The 18,750-nt window shown below is 40.8% G+C and overlaps 2 protein-coding genes across 2 annotated transcripts; one reads left to right on the top strand and one right to left on the bottom strand.

Annotated features, from left to right (window-relative positions):
- Positions 1 to 297: 297 nt before the first annotated feature.
- On the top strand, positions 298 to 18,747 carry LOC135701735 (uncharacterized; the record flags this gene model as incomplete). The annotated part of the gene is made up of 12 exons (XM_065222608.1): positions 298 to 431; positions 503 to 565; positions 15,744 to 15,948; positions 16,012 to 16,179; positions 16,242 to 16,336; positions 16,438 to 16,595; positions 16,661 to 16,844; positions 16,902 to 17,151; positions 17,212 to 17,468; positions 17,535 to 18,148; positions 18,206 to 18,521; positions 18,586 to 18,747. Coding segments are annotated over exons 1-12 (2,536 nt in total), but the record flags the coding sequence as incomplete, so codon positions are not given.
- Positions 8,210 to 9,208, bottom strand: LOC135701619 (uncharacterized). The gene is made up of 2 exons (XM_065222460.1): positions 9,156 to 9,208; positions 8,210 to 9,038 (listed from the first exon to the last, which is right to left on the bottom strand). Exons 1-2 carry the CDS (start codon positions 9,206 to 9,208, stop codon positions 8,210 to 8,212), a joined length of 882 nt encoding a protein of 293 aa, XP_065078532.1.
- Positions 18,748 to 18,750: the final 3 nt, after the last annotated feature.

Genomic DNA, 18,750 nt, shown 5'->3' with positions numbered 1-18,750 from the left:
GTTTTTTTGTAGTTTTAGGAACAAGATAATACTTGCATCCAACGAACTGTGTTAAGAAAATAGCCGGAATGCACTTAGAAAAATTCGAAGACGAGAATCGATAAATCATTGGACTTTTTGCAGTGATCGTCAACACATGCGGATTTAAAATACCTAGCCTTGTTATTCCTGAGTCAATTGCGGTTTTACATGCTGGCAGTGGGGGAATTTATTATTTGTGTTGCGTCACTGATAGTGTGTTACGGTCACTTTTATTGAGGAGTAGAGCAAGAGATGCTGTCTTAGTGTTTTGCAATGCGATGCATCCTCAGTTTCACTTTGGCAGTACAACTAACGGGTGTTGCAAACAACTGAAGGCAAGGCAGACATGTCGATAATGATCAGGAAACGAATGTGCATCGTAGTACTGCTAGGCAATGTACTGAACTTTGGTGAATAGTTTGATTTGAAAACGATGCCATTAGATCAACTAAACTTCTATTTCCTTTAAAATCTCTTTTAGCTTGGGCTAACACACATCCAGGAGAGTCACTATTGTTCCCAGATGAGCGAACCACATTGGACGGTAAGAGTACCTTTTTGGACTTCATTCCATGCACTGAAAACGAATCTTATCCAAAGAATGAGTCACTTTTATTCATTCGTACGGAGATATTTGTAAAAGCGTAGTTTATTCATGCGCTGAGTAGCCTATGCTTTAAGAAATTTCTCCAACCGAATGAGTAAAAGTGACTCTCAACTGAGTAAAAGTAACTTACTCTATGAGCTGGTTTCGTTTTCAGTGTTGGCTTTAATGGATCAATCTTGTGCAATTGAAAATATCGTTCCATATTATGGAGTACACTCAACGACAAACCGACATGAAACTTAATCTTAACTGTTGATCGAGAATCCATAACGGCCGATTCAAATTTGCAGCGATCCCATCTGTCAAAACCATAGAAATGTTTTGTCTAGTTAAAAATAATTTGTCCGAAATAGATTAGACACGAACCAACTCATAAATTTTGTACGCGTGTACGTGGCTAGGATAAACATTTTCCGCGAATACGGCGGTAGATGTCAGTTTTGTGCTTTTAGCAGAAATTTCTTTGTAATTTGTATGATCATTCATGTCGGTTTGTCGGTGGTACACTGAGGCAAATGGATGTAAGAATTCCATAAGTTCCACTTATGAATTTTAGCCACAATAAATCAGTATGATTTGCCTCATAAAAATAATGATAACAAAAAAAATAATAAAACGAAGCAGTTTGGAACCGAACCATGGACGTTGAGATTACGAGGTCTGTGTGTTGATCACTTGTCTTTCAAAGCTTGATATAATAAAAGGTTATAGACGTATAAGAGCTACCTTATGTTAGACGAAAATCATTCATAAGTCACGCTTATGAAATTTAAATGTGTCGTTCATAAGTCGAGTCTTACGAAATTCTTATGTTTATGTGCCTCCGTACACTGAGGCAAATAGACCTAAGAATTTCATAAGGCTCGACTTATGAACAACATATATGAAATTCATAAGCGCGACTTATGAATGATTTTCGTGCAGCATGAGGTAGTTCTTATACGCCTTTAACCATTTCATTTTCACAAGCGTCGAAAGACAAGTGGTCAACATACGGGCCCCCTAACCTCAACGTCCGTTTTTCAGTTCCAGTCTGCTCCGATTTATTATTTTTTCATCAACATTATTTTTCATAAGGCAAATCAATGAAATTCACACTCATTTCTTATGGCTAAAATTGACAAGTGTTTCTTATGGAATTCTTACGTTCTTTTGCCTGCGTATATGTTATAAGTGTATCTTGTTGATAATTATTATAAAATCACAGACAAACAGACAGAATACATTGAAACTAATGTTCTGCTCGACAACAACTGTGTCTCAGAGTCGGCGCACTACTGGGCAAACTGTAGGGTCTACGCGGACGAAAAGGCACTCAACTTTTGACTCAAGCTTTCAATTAAACTGAAGCACAGCTCGGATCAACTTTAACACTGTATTTTCTCCAATTAACGATAGTGTGGATTGTGTGGTGTTGTGATCGATTTTCTTGGCACATACCCTTGATGACGATGGCGAATACGACGACTGCAGACCAGCGAGCGCTCGTTGTGGTTCCGGAATGATCCTGTCGATGGCGGATGATTAAAGGCCGATCTTGTCGGCAAGATGGCGGTACCACCGCTCGGTGAAATTCCGGTACAATTCCGACAATGGCGGACGAAGCGAGGCTGACCGGACGTCGGATGTAGTGGTATAGCGGTTTGTGGAGATGGTTTCGATGCACAGGCGCTTCCTTCTGACGAAGCCGGTCGACGACGGCGCCCTCTGTCGAACCGGGAAGGGAAATTCTCCTTGGCGTTTAGGGCCTTCAGCCCGAGAACGATGTCCTATACTTTCAGGTCAAGGTAACTAAATGTCACCTAGACCGTAGCGTGCAATGGCGGTCCTTGACTCGCCAACCAGAAAACCATTTGATTGGTTGAAAAAGAAAGGTCCTAGCGAGGAGGTAACATCCATTAGTGCCTTGGACCAATTTAGATGATGACTTCGACTTTACCTGAATCAGCTGAATTGGTGATTTACACTTCACCTTGATTCACTACTCGCACTGTATTCTGTTAAAGTGTATGCCACAGACACTTCTGGTCTACGCGCTCGCCTGAGATAAAGTGAATGATGGCCGTTCTCTAAGCATCGCAGAATCCTTCAGCTCATCACCCGTGACTCCGTGTCACCATTTTGCCGCGGCCATGCGCGCCTTATTCAGCAGTCGGCCGTTAAGCATGGCCGTATCGTCTGCCCAGTGGGTTTCACCGCAAGTGTTACACAAATTTATTTGAATGATCGATCACATGGTGCACATTTAGAATATTGTATTGGACCTTTGTAACAGAACGGTTACAACATTGAATATTTCTCATTGTAAACCATCGTCGCTAAAACATTACCGCCATCGTTGAGTACACTGTGGTGGGTAGTACGCTGAACAGATGGCGGTAGTGTGTAAATGTCAAATGCAAGGGAATTTACTATGCGCGCCACAGGTGGCAGTACTACCAACTGAGATACTTTCAAATTGACCGTTAAATGCTTGTTCGATGAACAACTTATGAGTGTTATGCCTGTTTGTCTGTGATAAAATGCTATTGTCGCTACAGTGGTAAACTGGAATAATCCACCAGGCTTGCTGAAACTCCTCAAACTCACTGGAGGTTTAAAACATTCTTGTCCTGCGAGTTTAGCCAGTCCTCACCTCGAGTGAGTGGCGGCAGGAATATGGAAGAAGTAAAGAAAAACTCCTCGAGAGAGAGGAAGAGTGAACTTCAGCGAGAGGATGATTTGACGTGAGGTGCGCGCGTGTGATAGAAAACATGAACATGAATTGCAGCAAACCTCATTCATTTTTTTTTGTCTGCTATGTCAGGCTTAGACCATGGGTTGGTCCATCTTGCCTTTGGTTGTCTTCAGTGTTTTATGTTGATTTTTTGATTGTAGGTTGCTTTGCTGATCGATACGTTTGGTTCAGATGTTCATGTTGATGTCTTTCAGGACTTGAGTTACACTCTTCAGCTCTTCTATCTTTTGGTCCATGAATATTTGAGAAAGCGGTTTTATGCTATCTAGCACTTGCGCCTTCGCCCTTGAGTGCAGCCACCTGATGCAGTGGTACAGTTTATGTTCCAAGTCTTCTATGTGGTTTGTTCTGCATTTTTCTTTGTTTTTTAGGGCCTCACATGCACTTTTCGAATCCGTGATGATGACCTTTGCTCTCGGCTATTGATACTGCTTCGCGAATTGCTATCAATTGCGTTCATTATGCTGGTGTTGATGTTGATCTTTACTGCTTTGTAGAGCTTGTCCGTCCAGCCTTCTGCCGCGATCGCTGTCCCGTTGATATTCTTGGATGCATCCGTGAATATTTTCTTGACCTTGCCGTACGTTGTTTGCAGAAGCTCGTTTGCTGCTCCTCTCCATTGTTCTGGGTTTGATATTGTCTTTTTTGCTGTCCACTCCTGGTATCCCTGTTTTCACCCACGCCGATTTGTTTTCCAGCTGACGAATTATTTGCCGGACGTTCTCCGGACTGGTTGATAGCTGTTGGATAACCTCACTGTGCTCGCATGCCAGGTCTGAGATGAAGGAGCCGTTGCTTTTTTTGTTATTCAATGCCTCTGCTGTAAATTTCCTGTTGGGGTTCGTGTCGTGTGACGTCCTAATTGTTTCCTTCAGTGCAAACCATTCTAGTCTGTTTTCCATCGGTAATTGCCCACAGTCTGCCAACAATACATTTACCGGTGTGCTTTTTAGATATCTCATCGCTACTCTCACAAAGGAATTTTGTACAGTCTCTACTTTTTGCCTATTCGTTTTAGTCGCGTTCCCATATATTGAAGCCCCGTATTCTATTTTCGATGGTACCAATGCATTGCCAATTTTCAGCATCGTTTCTGAGTTAGCTGGACTCCTTTTTCCACTTATCATCTGGAGCATATTTATGCTCTTGCTTGCTTTGTTGGATACTGTCTCTACATGTTTTCTGTGAGTTAGTCCTCGATCTACCGTATAGCCCGTTTGTATCTGTGGGTGTTGGCAAGTTCGATTTTTTCTCCGCAAACTTTAATATTTATGTTTTCGTCCTTGATTTTGCTAAAATTGATCGCAGCGCATTTTGTAGGATTTACCGATAGGTTAAGTGTGGCTAGTTTTGTTGTTAGCTTATGCAGGAATCTATTTGCTCTACCAATTATTTCCGGGCCCTCTCCTGAAACGAATACCGTGAAGTCATCTGCGAACTCGACTAATACCACTCCATCCTCTTCAATTTTGTGAAGTTCAGCTGTATAGATGTTAAACAGCAACGGCGATAGTGGGCATCCTTGGGGGAGACCGCTGTTGACTTTTATTGACACCGTTGCTTCTGGGGACAAGATATTAAGCTGTCGTATTTTTTCCTGTGCTACTGTTGCTAGTAGGGTCTGGCAGTTCACCGAGTCAAATGCCTTGTCTAGATCTGGGAACACAGCTAAGGCATATTGTTTGGCCTGTTTGGCTTCCTTCACCGAGTTGATTACATGTTTATTAATTTATTTGATAAGGCTCAACCGAATTAACTTTACAGAGCCGAGGATTCTTGGTCACTATACAATACATCTTAAAACTATAGTCAAAAAGTACAACACAATAAACACTTTATCTTCCGCTATCCAAAAAGCCTCCTCCATCAGAACTGGAGCCGCTTCTAGTAGTTTCATTGTATGGCAAATTGTTGTACGCCAACGAGGGTCAGAGCGCGTCCATTGCAGCAATGGACGCAAAACGTGGTCAGCACTCACACACTCATCACCAGCGTTGCCAGGTCATTTTCAAAAAAATCTGGACCAGTTAAAATATAAAATCTGGAAAAATCTGGAATGCTCCAAAAAATCCTGTTTTTAACATAATGCTATTGAAATCAAAGTGATGTGCCAATCTCCCGTAAAACTCGGTCAGCATGATCATCTGGAATTTATTTAAGGTTATACTCTAAGGAAGCCTTAGAGTGAAAATTTAAAGGCACAAATGTCTGCTTCCACAAAACATACAACTTTGAAATTGCTACTCCTTGTTTGCTGTGCTACTACAAACAGAGAGTAGCAATTTCAAATTAGTATGTTTTGTGGAAGCTGACATTTGTGCCTTTGAAGTTTCACGCTAAGGCTTCCTTAGAGTAGAGTAGAGTAGAGTAGAGTACACCCAGTAGACCAGTAGGGAATTTTTTAGGTTGCCAATATTTGCACCGGCTGGAGCGGAAATCGAACCTACACCAAAGATGAAGCTGTCGGAAGAATAACTTTCTATTTTAGTGTCCTCTTTCACGGTCCCTTTCATCCAATGAATAACCCCCGTATTCAAGGTAATTTTGTGGTTTTGCTGCCCCCTCGGTAGAGATTAAATTTTGCGCTCATTTTTATCAAAACAAACACACCACAATCAGAGATGTCCCATTTTTGAATTACTCGATTAACAACTAATCGATTATTTTTTGTTCGCCGTGCTACAATTTTTCCACCAATGAGAGTCCAACGCATGTTTGAAACGATTGGTGATGATCCTCTGGAGATGTTAATGTTTATATCGGCATGATATAACCGATTACAAATATTTTACTTTTCGGTTCGTTAATCGATTAATCAATTATTCGAATGAAAATCGGCCATCACTAGATGAATGTGAAACGTCATTTCAAATAAAAGGACCGTATATAAATAATGATACAATTTGAAAGGGACCGGGGCTAATCACAAATTACGTCCCCACGGTAACTGAAATAAACACGAGTGTTCACCGGTTGCCTACACTTCGTGTCACTCACAGTACGCCTGAACGACGGGTCACGCCATAAGTTCGGGTGACGCCCACAAAGATGGATGGAACTATGCTCAGAATTGACTTGAAGTTCTCCTTTGATTTCCCAAGGATTCACCTCACACTTCACATTGAATTATTTTCAAAATTACCTTAAAATTCCAATAATGTCCAACGTTGATGGCCTTTAATAATAAAAGTAGCCAGTTTGGATTTAATTTTGCTAGAGGGTAAATCAATTGCAGTGATATTTTTAAACAGCATGTTTAAAAAATCTGGGAAAATCTGGAACATATTTAAAAAATCTGGAAACATACGTGGTCTGTCTGTGTATCTGGCAAGACGTCTAAAAATCTGGAAAATCCAGATAAATCTGGAATACTGGCAACACTGCTCATCACGAAACGGTTGATTTCCAAAGTCGACGACGCATCGACCGAAAGAACTGCTGATGAAGAACAATGAGGAGGACCACACAATGGTTGCTGCCGAGAAAACAGACGATCGCGTAGCACACATCGAGAGTGGCCTGCTTTTGTCGACAGCATAGTGAACACTCGAGTTGATTACATGATTTACACAGCTTATTGCCGAGTAGTTCTTACGAAAACCGCTCTGGAAATATGTTGTTATCCTCCGCGTATTTGTACAGTCGGTCCTTTACTATAGTGTTGATCGTCTTCAGGAGCACGTTGATTAGTACTAAATATCCCTCGTTTTGCTGCTACATCATTTTGTCCTTGTTTGGCTTTTGGATTAAAACTAGTTTGTTTTGTTTCCATCGATCCAGCTGTGTGCAAACTTCCATTAGGATTTCCCATCTTAATCATTTCAGAATGTGGTATGAGATGTTGTCCATGCCTGCCGCCGAGCGGTCCTTCTTGCTCTTGAGAACTCGCATGAATTCCGAGAACTGGAGTGGTGCTTCTACTTCCTCGTCCGTACTCAGTGCTAGGGTAAGTTGTTGAGTGTTCAGCTCCGTCTTTTTTTGTTCGTAATTCATCCAGATGAACTTCTCTGCAATCTCTTTCGGCGTTTTCGTATCCGCCCCTCTTTTGTTGCCTGTTAAAGCTGTATCTAGACCTCTGATGATGTTCCATATCTGTTTAGCCGGCGTCGATTCGTCGATTTTCTCCTTTAGTTCCGTATCATGTTTCCTTTTCTCCTTTCTTACTATTCTCTTGAACACCGCCCTTGCCTTCTGCATTTCAAGTTGGTTTTCCAGCGTTTTGTTCCGGTTGTAGATTCTCAGTTGTTCCCTCTTTTCGTTGTACGCTGATTGTATGTCCTGGTTCCACCATCGCTTAAGATAATTCGCTTTCTTATTTGTTATGGTATATGTAGCTGGTTTTTCACTAATGAGAATGGCAACACCTCCGTAGCCTTCTTCTCTGCATTTTTTGACGATGCTGAATCCTTTTATTCTATAATTTTCCGTTGGCTTGATCCATATCTCCTGCAGACTTGCTATGTGCACTTTTTCTCTATCCAGGAAGACCGCTAGTTCTTCTCGTGTTTCGGTACGTTGGATTGCATGATCTTGAAATTATCCATCATTGTGTGTTAGGGGCTCTTCTGTTTCCTTGTTGGGCGATTCCGTACACTCCGCTAGATCTTCCATGAATTCTTGTATGATTTCGTTCAGTGTGGAACTTATCCTTATTAGTATTTCCTCCAGGTTGACTTCTGAGGCTGCCTGTCCAACCACCTCCGCGTTGATGGCTGATTGCAGTCTCATCAGCTTTCTGACTAGATTCAGATTTCTCCAGAAATGCTTCAGCTCCATCATCGTCCTTTCCAAAACTGTTGCTTTGTGTGGGTTTTTTGTGAACTGTCGTTGGTGTTACTTTTCCTTTACTTTATCTGCGTAAGTTCCTTGTTTGTCGCCTGGCGCCGTTTGCTGTGGTGTTCTGCTGTTTTTTTTCCACACGAACTTGTTGCGTTTATCTGCGAGCGACCCTGCTCGTCTCGCTGCTCACCCATATCTGGAAATTCCTCGTCGAAATTCGACAGCAAGTCGAACTGATTGGCTTGTCTCCATTTCTCGTTTGCTTCCTTGTACGTCAATTTTTCCAACTGCATTCCCCCGTTGATTTGTACCTGTTTTTCCTTCTCTGGGCACTTGCTATCCGTCGGACTGTGCGGACCTCCGCAATTGATGCATGCCTTTTTCCTGCAGTTTTCGTCTTCGTGTTGAACGCCGCATTCCTTACATTTTGTTGTCCTCCAGCATTTTTCTCTCCTGTGTTCAAATCCCCAACAGTTTGAGCATTGCTTCGCCGGGAACAGGTAGAGTTCAATCTTGAACCTGCATCCGTATAGCAACACGCTGTCTGGTAGTTGCTTTCCTCGGAAGATGATTTTGACGTTTTCCGTATCCGTTAGCTTCTTGTTGCTATCAATTTTCTTCATCCTTTCCACTTTGATAATTTCGCCCTCCGACAACAGATCTTCCATCAATTCTTGCTCGCTGTAATCTCTCGGTATTCCTTTAGCCAAACCCACTGTCTGCCTGAGGATTATCGGGACGTAACACTTGAGGTTTAGCTCCTCCATGTTGATTTCCATTAGTTTTTTGGCTTCCTGTGGTGCTCCGAACGATACCTTGAAGCGAAACCTGCCAATCGCCGTGATGTCGGTGTAGGTTTTGATTCCCTTACTGGATAGGGCTTTACCAGACCCCCTTCACTCTTTGGAATTTATAGAGACAGATAACAGCGCCCAACGGTTTGTGACGAGACAACGTTGAACTGCTGCGTTGGAAGAAAACACGCACACAAACATCTATAAATGTACGAACCCACACAACTGAGCGGGCGGTACAGCGCAAATCAAAACACGAAGCGGTGTCATCACTCACCGTCATCATTCAGCTTCGGCCACGATGGGAAATGACAGGTGGGCAGGAACTCACAGTCTCCCAGTGTTGGTGAGTTCTTTGCCGTTAATGTTCACGAAAAGTTCACTATTTTGCTATACAGAAATTCAAAACAAAAATTTTTATCAGCGGATTTGGACAGTTTTTGACCTGTTTCATACGACCGGAAGGTGTATGCTGGTTACAAATGCCGTTCCAAACTGATTTCCTACGCAATTAATCAATCTTTGATGTGAAATTCGCTAATAAACACGAGGCGCATTTCTTATAGCAAACATGCTATAACAAAATGGGCATGGTGCATTTAAGTAAACAAACTAACACTTCTCCAGTCCGCATCGTGCTCTCTTGCCGTGCGGATCTATTTGCTTTTTGCTGAAGGAAGTGTTACTACTACCTAAAGCTACAACAAATTTAAACAGCACTTTTCAGTGCTCAACCTGTAAAAATTTTCTACCTTGTTCAACTCTTATTCCTCTTCGATCCTTGTTTGGACCCTACCCGAGGTAATCCTTCTTGGATATCGATTTGGAAAATTCCTCTTCGATCCTTCAGATTCTTATAGTAATCTGCTTGGAAGTCGATTTGGATAAAAATTTACTGCCGCCATGGCGCCTAAACGCAAAAGAAAGGGGCAAACTCTTGACCCCCCTTCTGATGAAATTAATTTGAGTAATCAATTTGATTTGCTCACGGATGATGAGAATGATCCATCATCCAAGAAAAATTCTAGTAAACTTTCCCGGCTTAATGCCAAGAAGGAAAAGATTCCCCCTATTGTGATAACCACTACCGATTTCCATGCTCTTCGCATGGAACTTTTGAATTTCGTGAAAGTTAAGTTTTCACTACAAATTGGACGTCGGGGTGAATGCCGTGTATTGGCTGAAACCTTGGACGGATTTAAATGTCTTCTCAAGTATCTTACTGAGAAGAAGCACAAATTTTTTACTTACGACACCAAAACTGAACGTGTGTTCAAGGTTGTCATGAAAGGACTGCCCAGTGGTGAATCCCTGGATCAGATCAAAGATGAACTGGCAAAATTACTTGGAGTTGTGCCACTCCAAGTAATCAAAATGAAAATGAAATCCCGTCCTGGCGATTCGCGCAACGGGATTTCTAATGATTTTTATTTAGTTCACTTCAAGTCTAGTGAACTAAACAACCTTAAGGCCTTAGAAAAAGCTAGCCTTATGCTCCATGTCCGAGTGAAGTGGGAACACTTCAGGAAGACTGGAGGAAATTTCCAAAACCTCACCCAGTGCCGTAAGTGCCAGGGATGGGGTCACGGAACTAAAAATTGCTACATGCCAGCTAAATGCATGAATTGTGGTGATTCCTCTCACGCAAAGGACGACTGTCCTGTGAAGGAAGATCCTAAGAAATTTAAATGTTCAAATTGTGGTGAAAACCACAAATCCAATTTTTGGGAATGTAAGACTCGCAAAGCGATCCTACAATCTCGTTCTAACCGTCAGGTAGGAAACGCTCCACGTTTCCGACCAGGTACAAATTCCTCTGCTGTTAACAACGGTCAGCGAGGAACCAATTCTACATTCGTACCCGTAGGTACAAATATCTCCCCTGCTTCAAATGTTTCATCTGTACCTACTCCCCTCGCTGCTAACAATGTTCAGCGAGTTAATGGAGCTACCTATGCTGCTATTGCAGCGGGTAGAAATCAAAATACTAACCAACGTTCTAATGGAAATTTTGACAATTTTGACTTAGGAAGCATTACTGCCCCCAAAATGGAATTTTTACAGAATTCATTAATTGACATGATTTCTGATATGCTTAAATCTAACTCCATGTTTGATGCTATTCAAACTGGAGTAAAATTTGCAAATAATATTGTCATGACTTTAAAATTCAGTAATGTATTTTAAAGCATTAAATATTGTAAATTGGAATGCTCGATCTCTTAAAGATAATGAAGACGAGCTATTTAACTTTTTAAGAGTTCATAACGTGCATATTGCCGTTATAACTGAAACGTTCCTTAAACCTGCCCATAAGGTTAAGAAGGACGCAAATTACTTGATTTATAGAAATGATCGTCTTGATGGACCCTGTGGTGGCGTTGCCATCATTATTCATAGACGAATCAAACATAAAATTCTTTCTTCATTTGAAACCAAAGTTTTTGAAACTTTGGGGGTTTCTGTTGAAACAAAATTTGGACAACTTACGTTTATAGCTGCCTATTTGCCATTCCAATGCGTAGGCCAGCAAAAGAATTTTCTCAAGGGTGACCTCCAGAAACTTACCCGTCATAGGTCTAAATTCTTCATTATTGGTGATTTTAATGCAAAACACCGCTCATGGAATAATGCTCAAAGCAATTCCAATGGTAATATTCTGTTTGATGATTGTTCTGCAGGTTATTACACTATTCAATATCCAAACAGCCCAACATGCTTTTCTTCTGCAAGAAATCCCTCCACTATTGATTTGGTCTTAACTGATTCATGTCAACTTTGTAGCCAATTGGTTACCCATGCTGACTTCGGTTCTGATCACCTTCCAGTAACTTTTGAAATATCCCAAGAAATAATTTGTAATCCCAACAGCTCTACTTTCAATTACCATAGAGCTGATTGGGAGCAGTATCGAACATTTATGGAATATAACTTCGATCCAAACATTCCTTTGCAAACCAAAGTTGAAATTAATTATGCTCTTGAATCTCTGACTACTTCTATAGTTGAAGCAAGAGCTGCCTCAGTACCAAAATGCGAGGTTAAATTCGATTCAATTATAATAGACGATGATCTTCAGCTCTTGATCCGTCTTAAAAATGTCCGTAGGAGACAATATCAAAGAACACGCGATCCTGCCATGAAAGTTATCTGGCGGGATTTGCAAAAACAAATTAAAAAGCGATTCTCTGCCCTGAGGAACAAAACTTTTGAAAATAATATTTCTAAATTAGACCCGAGTTCCAAACCCTTTTGGAAACTCACAAAAATTTTGAAAAAACCTCAAAAGCCTATTCCAGCGCTTAAAGAAGGTGGTAAAATTTTGATCACAAATTTGGAAAAAGCTCAGAAACTTGCTAAGCAATTCGAGAGTTCCCATAATTTCAGTTTGGGTCTTACTAGTCCTATTGAGAATCAGGTTGCTCGGGATTTTCTGAATATTTTCTCTCGGGAAAATATTTTTGATGATTCCTGGGGGACTGATTTGGACGAAGTAAGGTCTATAACTAAAAATTTTCAAAATATGAAAGCTCCAGGTGATGATGGAATTTTCTATATCCTCATCAAAAAACTCCCAGAGAGTACCTTGTCTTTCTTGGTAAAATTATTTAACAGATGTTTCCATTTGGCATACTTTCCTGATAAATGGAAAAATGCAAAAGTTGTTCCAATTTTGAAGCCGGATAAAAATCCAGCTGAAGCTTCTAGCTACCGTCCAATAAGTTTGCTTTCTTCAATAAGTAAACTTTTTGAAAAGATAATTTTGAATAGAATGATGCTTCACATCAATACGAACTCAATTTTTGCAGATGAGCAGTTTGGATTTCGCCATGGGCATTCAACTACTCATCAACTCTTAAGAGTTAACAATTTAATTCGTTCAAACAAATCTGAAGGCCACTCAACTGGAGTTGCTCTTCTAGACATAGAAAAAGCATTCGACAGTGTTTGGCATGAAGGTTTGATTGCTAAATTGAAAAAGTTTAATTTTCCACTTTACATTATGAAATTAGTTCAAAATTATTTAACTGACAGAACTCTTCAAGTAAATTATCAAAATTCCAAATCTAATCGACTACCTGTTAGAGCAGGAGTTCCTCAGGGTAGCATTCTTGGGCCTATATTGTATAACATTTTCACTTCGGACCTCCCTGATTTGCCTCAGGGTTGCCACAAATCTTTGTTCGCTGATGACACAGGCATTTCCGCTAAAGGAAGAAGTCTTCGTGTTATTTGCAGCAGACTGCAGAAAAGTTTAGATATTTTCTCTTCTTATTTACAAAAATGGAAGATTTCTCCCAACGCTTCCAAAACTCAACTTATAATATTTCCACATAAGCCTAGAGCTTCGTTTTTGAAACCTAGTAGTAGTCACATAGTCACTATGAACGGAGTTCCAATTTCCTGGTCAAACCAAGTGAAATATCTTGGATTAATACTTGACCAAAAATTAACTTTTAAAGATCACATTGAGGGCATTCAAGCCAAATGTAACAAATATATAAAATGTTTGTATCCTCTTATAAACAGGAAATCCAAACTTTGCCTGACGAATAAACTTCTAATATTTAAACAAGTTTTTAGACCGGCCATGCTTTACGCTGTGCCAATATGGTCTAGTTGCTGCACTACCAGGAAAAAAGCACTTCAAAGGATTCAGAACAAAATTCTGAAAATGATTTTGAAGTTGCCTCCCTGGTACAGTACAACCGAAGTACATAGAATTTCGAATGTTGAGACTTTAGCACAAATGTCCAACAAAATAATTAATAATTTCAGGCAAAAATCGTTGCAATCCTCAATTGCAACGATTAATTCCCTTTATACTTAGATAAGATTTAGTTTTAGTTTTTAGTTTTAAGATATCAATTGTTATACTGACATGCAGGTTAAAAAACCTGTTTAAAATACTGAATTGCCAAGACATGAACAATGTAAAAACACTTAGATATATATCATAACAATTAAGGCTGGTACGTTACTGCAGTAACTGGAGCACCTAGGTTAAAATGAAATGTAATTTATTTTGAATTTGGAACAAATAAAGAGTTAAAAAAAAAAAAAAAAAAAAAAAAAAAAAAAAAAAAAAAAAAAAAAAAAAAAAAAAAACTAACACTTCTTCCGACTGTGGCACCTATGTATTTCCCATCGTGAGCTTCGGCTACTCCCGTTTGCGTTTGTTTTCACCGGCGTTGTCAAATACTTCCAACGTTATAAAATAGGAAAGTAATGTTTATTCCAACGTAATTTTTCAATGGAATGCGTTGGCCAAAGAAAACGGCATATTTTATTACTGAAGTAATGAAATTGGGTTGTTAGCGGAATGCTTAAATAAAACAGCAAAAAAGGTTATCTTCCATTTAATTTAACTCAATTAATTTTGGTATTAACAGTGCCGGTGGTGTAGTGGTAAGCGTGATTACCTCTCACCCCAGCCAGGCCTGGGTTCAATCCCAGTCGGCGCCGCCGGGATGTTCTGAGGCATAACATCTCTGATCACGCCTTCCTTCGGATGGGAAGTAAAGCCGTTGTTCCCCGGTTCATGAGTTGATGGGTCGATAGGTAGGGTCCAGGTGTGGGAGCTGCCTTCCTGGCACGTCGGTAGTACTGGTGCTCAGCACGGAACACAAGAGCGACGGAAAAAACAATCCAAAGGAAAAAAAAAAAATTGGTATCCATGTATTTCGACTACAATGTGTAGTCTTCATCAGTGTCATTCCCACTAAAAAAAAAGTGAGAATGACACGGATGAAGACTGCACATTGTAGTTAAAATACGTATCTGTCATGGATACCAAAATTAATTAAGTGGAATTAAATGGAAGATGTCATTTTTTGCTGTTTTATATTTTATTACGTTTAGCAATGATTTCGATACGTTGTATTTCCAGTGGCTGGGATGTTGGAATAATTCTTTAGAGAGATGGAAGGTGTTTTTTCCCATGTTTACTTCTATGCTTATTAAGATTATGTTGAACAACAGCTCCGCAAATCATCAATTAGTATTAGAGATTGGCATCTTACTTATACCGGTGGTATATTGGAAACTCTTTCGCTCGAAAGCATAACATATTACAAGCACATCATGATGCGCGCTTGGATGTGTGATAATTTTCTCAAGTGTTTCTGTTGCGTGTAAAGTGGTAATTATTGAAAATTAAAGCAATCACAAACAAGTAAGAATCTTGCTATTGCAATGTAATGATGATGACTTCGATGATGATATCGTCCTCTTCCCTCGGCTGATCATCAACGTCCGCGTTGACATCTGTCATGCTGACACCTGTCAGTTATTGAGCCCTGGTGGTAAAGTTGGCGGGGAACTCCCAACAGTTTCAATGTGCACTCAACAGATAGCACTGCGATCACATAAGGGTGGTAACTTTATGCCTTGTATAAGGCATTGATTAGTGGGACATCTTATTAATTAGATATCTTTGATTCGACTCCTCAGATGCTACGCTCGGCTCATTTCAAACTCGCGAGCGAGGTTCCATCAAGCCTGTCGTTTTTACGCATGTTCCATATAGGGGAAATGCAGGTAATGTCGGCCTAAGTGTCCCTAATTTGGGCCCATACATGAATTCAGCAATCGACTAAATTTTTAATAGCAACCAAAAATATCGATAAATAACGTCCCAATAACGCGTTCATCTAGATAAAATTTATAAATAGCAGATTTTTAGCGATAGGCCCAATCTTAGATCCATAGGCCAACATTACAGACATTTCCCCTAGTTATTGTTTTAGTTTTTGCTCGGCAAGTTACATTCTACCGGAGGTGAATCAATTTAATTTTTCTTCAGATTGCCATCTGCGATTCTATGAATTTCATGAACAGCAAGTCAGCAGAGGTAACGTATCACAACACGGTGGTATCGAGTATCCGTTCGTTCAGATAGCGGCCGTTGGGTGGATTCAACCGGATGGGAAAACTCTTTTTAAATGCGGCGGATCATTGATTTGGGATAACTTTGTGGTGACGGCAGCGCACTGTGCGGTTGATTCAAAGTTCGATGTTTGGATTCCATGGTGAAGGCTACAGGGATTAATAATATTTCATAACAATTTCAGCAATCGAAAACCTGATGTGGTTAGATTTTCCGACTTGAACATTTATAATCCGACTGACGATGAGTTTAGTCAGGAGATCAAGATTGTGGAGATCATCCGTCATCCTGAACATCGCTTTTCGGCGCATTATCACGACATAGCGCTGATGCGATTGGAGAAAAAGGCAATGTATAGTAACAGGTAGATTGCAATTGTTTCTCTGTTAACATGTTCAGTATGTTTATGTGTAGAATAAATGACAAGTTGGTACCCGCATGCTTGTGGACTGACAAGGAAGTTCGATTCAAGCAAATGGAGACGGCAGGCTGGGGAAAGCTCGGATACGGTAAGCATGGACCAGATTTCTTTATGTTCACTTCATGGCTGTTACTATGATGTTACCTCGACATGTTCTGGATAAAAGTGCTTTTCTTATTTTAATTGTAGGGAAGGATCTTTCACCAACCTTGCAATCAGCAAAGCTCGCGCCAATGTCAAATGAGCTTTGTTCCGAATTCTACAATAACGAAACGCTCCGTAAGCTGAACCGTGGCTTGGCAGATCACCATCTTTGTGCACATCACCAGAAATCCGATACATGTGAGGTAGGGCTAAGATAATCCTTCAGAGACGCACACAATTTTAAGGATTTGTTCGGTTTTCTACACAGGGTGATTCTGGCGGACCACTGCAGGTGAAACTGATGCATAACATTAGACAGACACCATTTATTATTGCATTGACATCGTTCGGACTGGTTTGTGGCAAGTCCGCTCCAGGAGTCTACACCAAGGTGGCACCTTACCATGACTGGATAATCGATACAATGCGGAAACGTGGTGCTGATGTGGATGGTGAGATTTGGTTTTGGGAGTGAAAAAGCCCTCCTTTTTTAAAATGTCTACTTACAGAAAACACCTACAATATGACTCAGTGTGCTCACCGATATGCCAAATATCGCGATTTCTCTGACGGATTGGACAAGTATTCTACGGATGCCGATCGAAGATCGTCTTGGTATGTGTTTACTGAGCTTCGTCATAGACCTTGGTACATGGTCAAATTGGGATGGCACAACGTAGAGGGATATGACAACTGCTACGGCATGATCCTCGATGAAGATACAGTGCTGACGGTGGCTGACTGCACAGATTTCAATGGGTACTATTTTGTGTGATCACATAGTTAAACAACTTTTCAACATAGTGACTGATTTTGCAGAACACCCGTCGGTAAAATTGTAGAACCATCAGTAATAAATATCATAAAAATTCACATCCATCCCCGATACCGCAAAGGATCGAGCTACAACAATATTGCAGTGCTTAAGCTTGACACATTGTTGATATTTAGACCAGGAGTTCAATACTCTTGTATCTGGATGGCCTTCAATTGGACTGAAACGACGGCGAAAGTGACTGGCATCGGTAGAACAGACCTCATCAAACCCCTTCTATTGGATGCGGACATAAACACCAGCAAGTCCAATTGTGGCTCTTTTATTCCGCAGAACATCGCTGACTGATATTTTGTTTTCCATACAGATCAAACGCCATTAATGGTCCATTCCGATAATTCCATAATCAATGCATCCAGTTGTATCATTTCCGACCGCTATCTGACTCGGATGCAACACGGAATGGCTAGCGAGCACGTGTGCTTAGGCAACGATTACTTCCTGGTACCGGGAACCTGTGACCTGCTTATTGGTGCTCCTCTGGGATATGCAGAGTTGAGAGAGGGAAAATATTACCAACATTCTCTCGCCCTGATTCAATTCGGTAGAGATTGTGGTTTTGGGGAACACATGATCGCAACCCGCTTGGCGAGTCACGTCGATTGGCTAAGTTCGGTTCTGTTGCCGGACTATTTCACTTACGGTGGCAATATTGTTTTCCTGAATGACAACTTAGTCGAGGGAGATAGTTGTGTGGTAGACCAAAGGAAACCAGGACGATGTGTTAGCGTTGCAGAATGCTCTGACGACTGGAGAAGGTTGGTGGCTGCTGGGAATGTATCATTCTGCTCGTCAGCTTCCGTCATATGCTGCCCACTTGAAGTTCTCGAGAAAAACCAGCGAAATTTTATAGATACTGAGCTGGTAAGATGTCCAACTTTGCTACGTGAGCTGGAGTTGGAATTTCCCGTTGGATATCTGGTATATTTGTAAAACATATAGGAAGATCTTTTCCAACTGACACATTTACAATTGTAGGTCGAAATCGGTTTGGATATTGATGATAAGTTCGAGTTCCGATGTCTAGGTTCGATCATTACGAAACAGATGGTCATTACGACTGCTAGCTGCTTGGACGATGCTATACATCCCATAGTGAAGCCACTTTCGAGTGGATTAGGCATTGCTGGTAACATCACCATTATCCACGAAGCCTATAATAAGACCGACAAATCTAACGATATAGCTCTTATCGTACTAAATGAGAAGTTCGTATGGTCTTCTAAAGTGTATCCAGCGTGCCTTTGGATGAATCGAACACACACTCCTCTGGTTATGAAGTTGTTCAAACTGAGTACTGATTGTGATCTGTACATTAATGTTCAACTAATAATCGTAGAATCCTTTGACCCTTTCAGCTGAAGAGTCTGTTCTGTTCCAATACCTTCTGCCCTTGTACAACACGGACTGCCAGCGGACGCACCCTTTCCAGCTTCATAAATCGCAATTGTGCGGAAAGCGCCCAACCGGAACAGCTACGTGTGTCGATGCAGGACAGGTGTTGGTGTCGGACCCGGACGACG

This window comes from Ochlerotatus camptorhynchus, unplaced genomic scaffold, assembly GCF_037179485.1.
Source record: "Ochlerotatus camptorhynchus isolate MF236.1 unplaced genomic scaffold, CSIRO-AGI_Acam_v1.1 ptg000015l, whole genome shotgun sequence".
Lineage (NCBI taxonomy): Eukaryota > Metazoa > Arthropoda > Insecta > Diptera > Culicidae > Ochlerotatus > Ochlerotatus camptorhynchus.
Note: the sequence above shows the minus strand (reverse complement) of the source record. Positions and strands in the feature narration are given on the sequence as shown.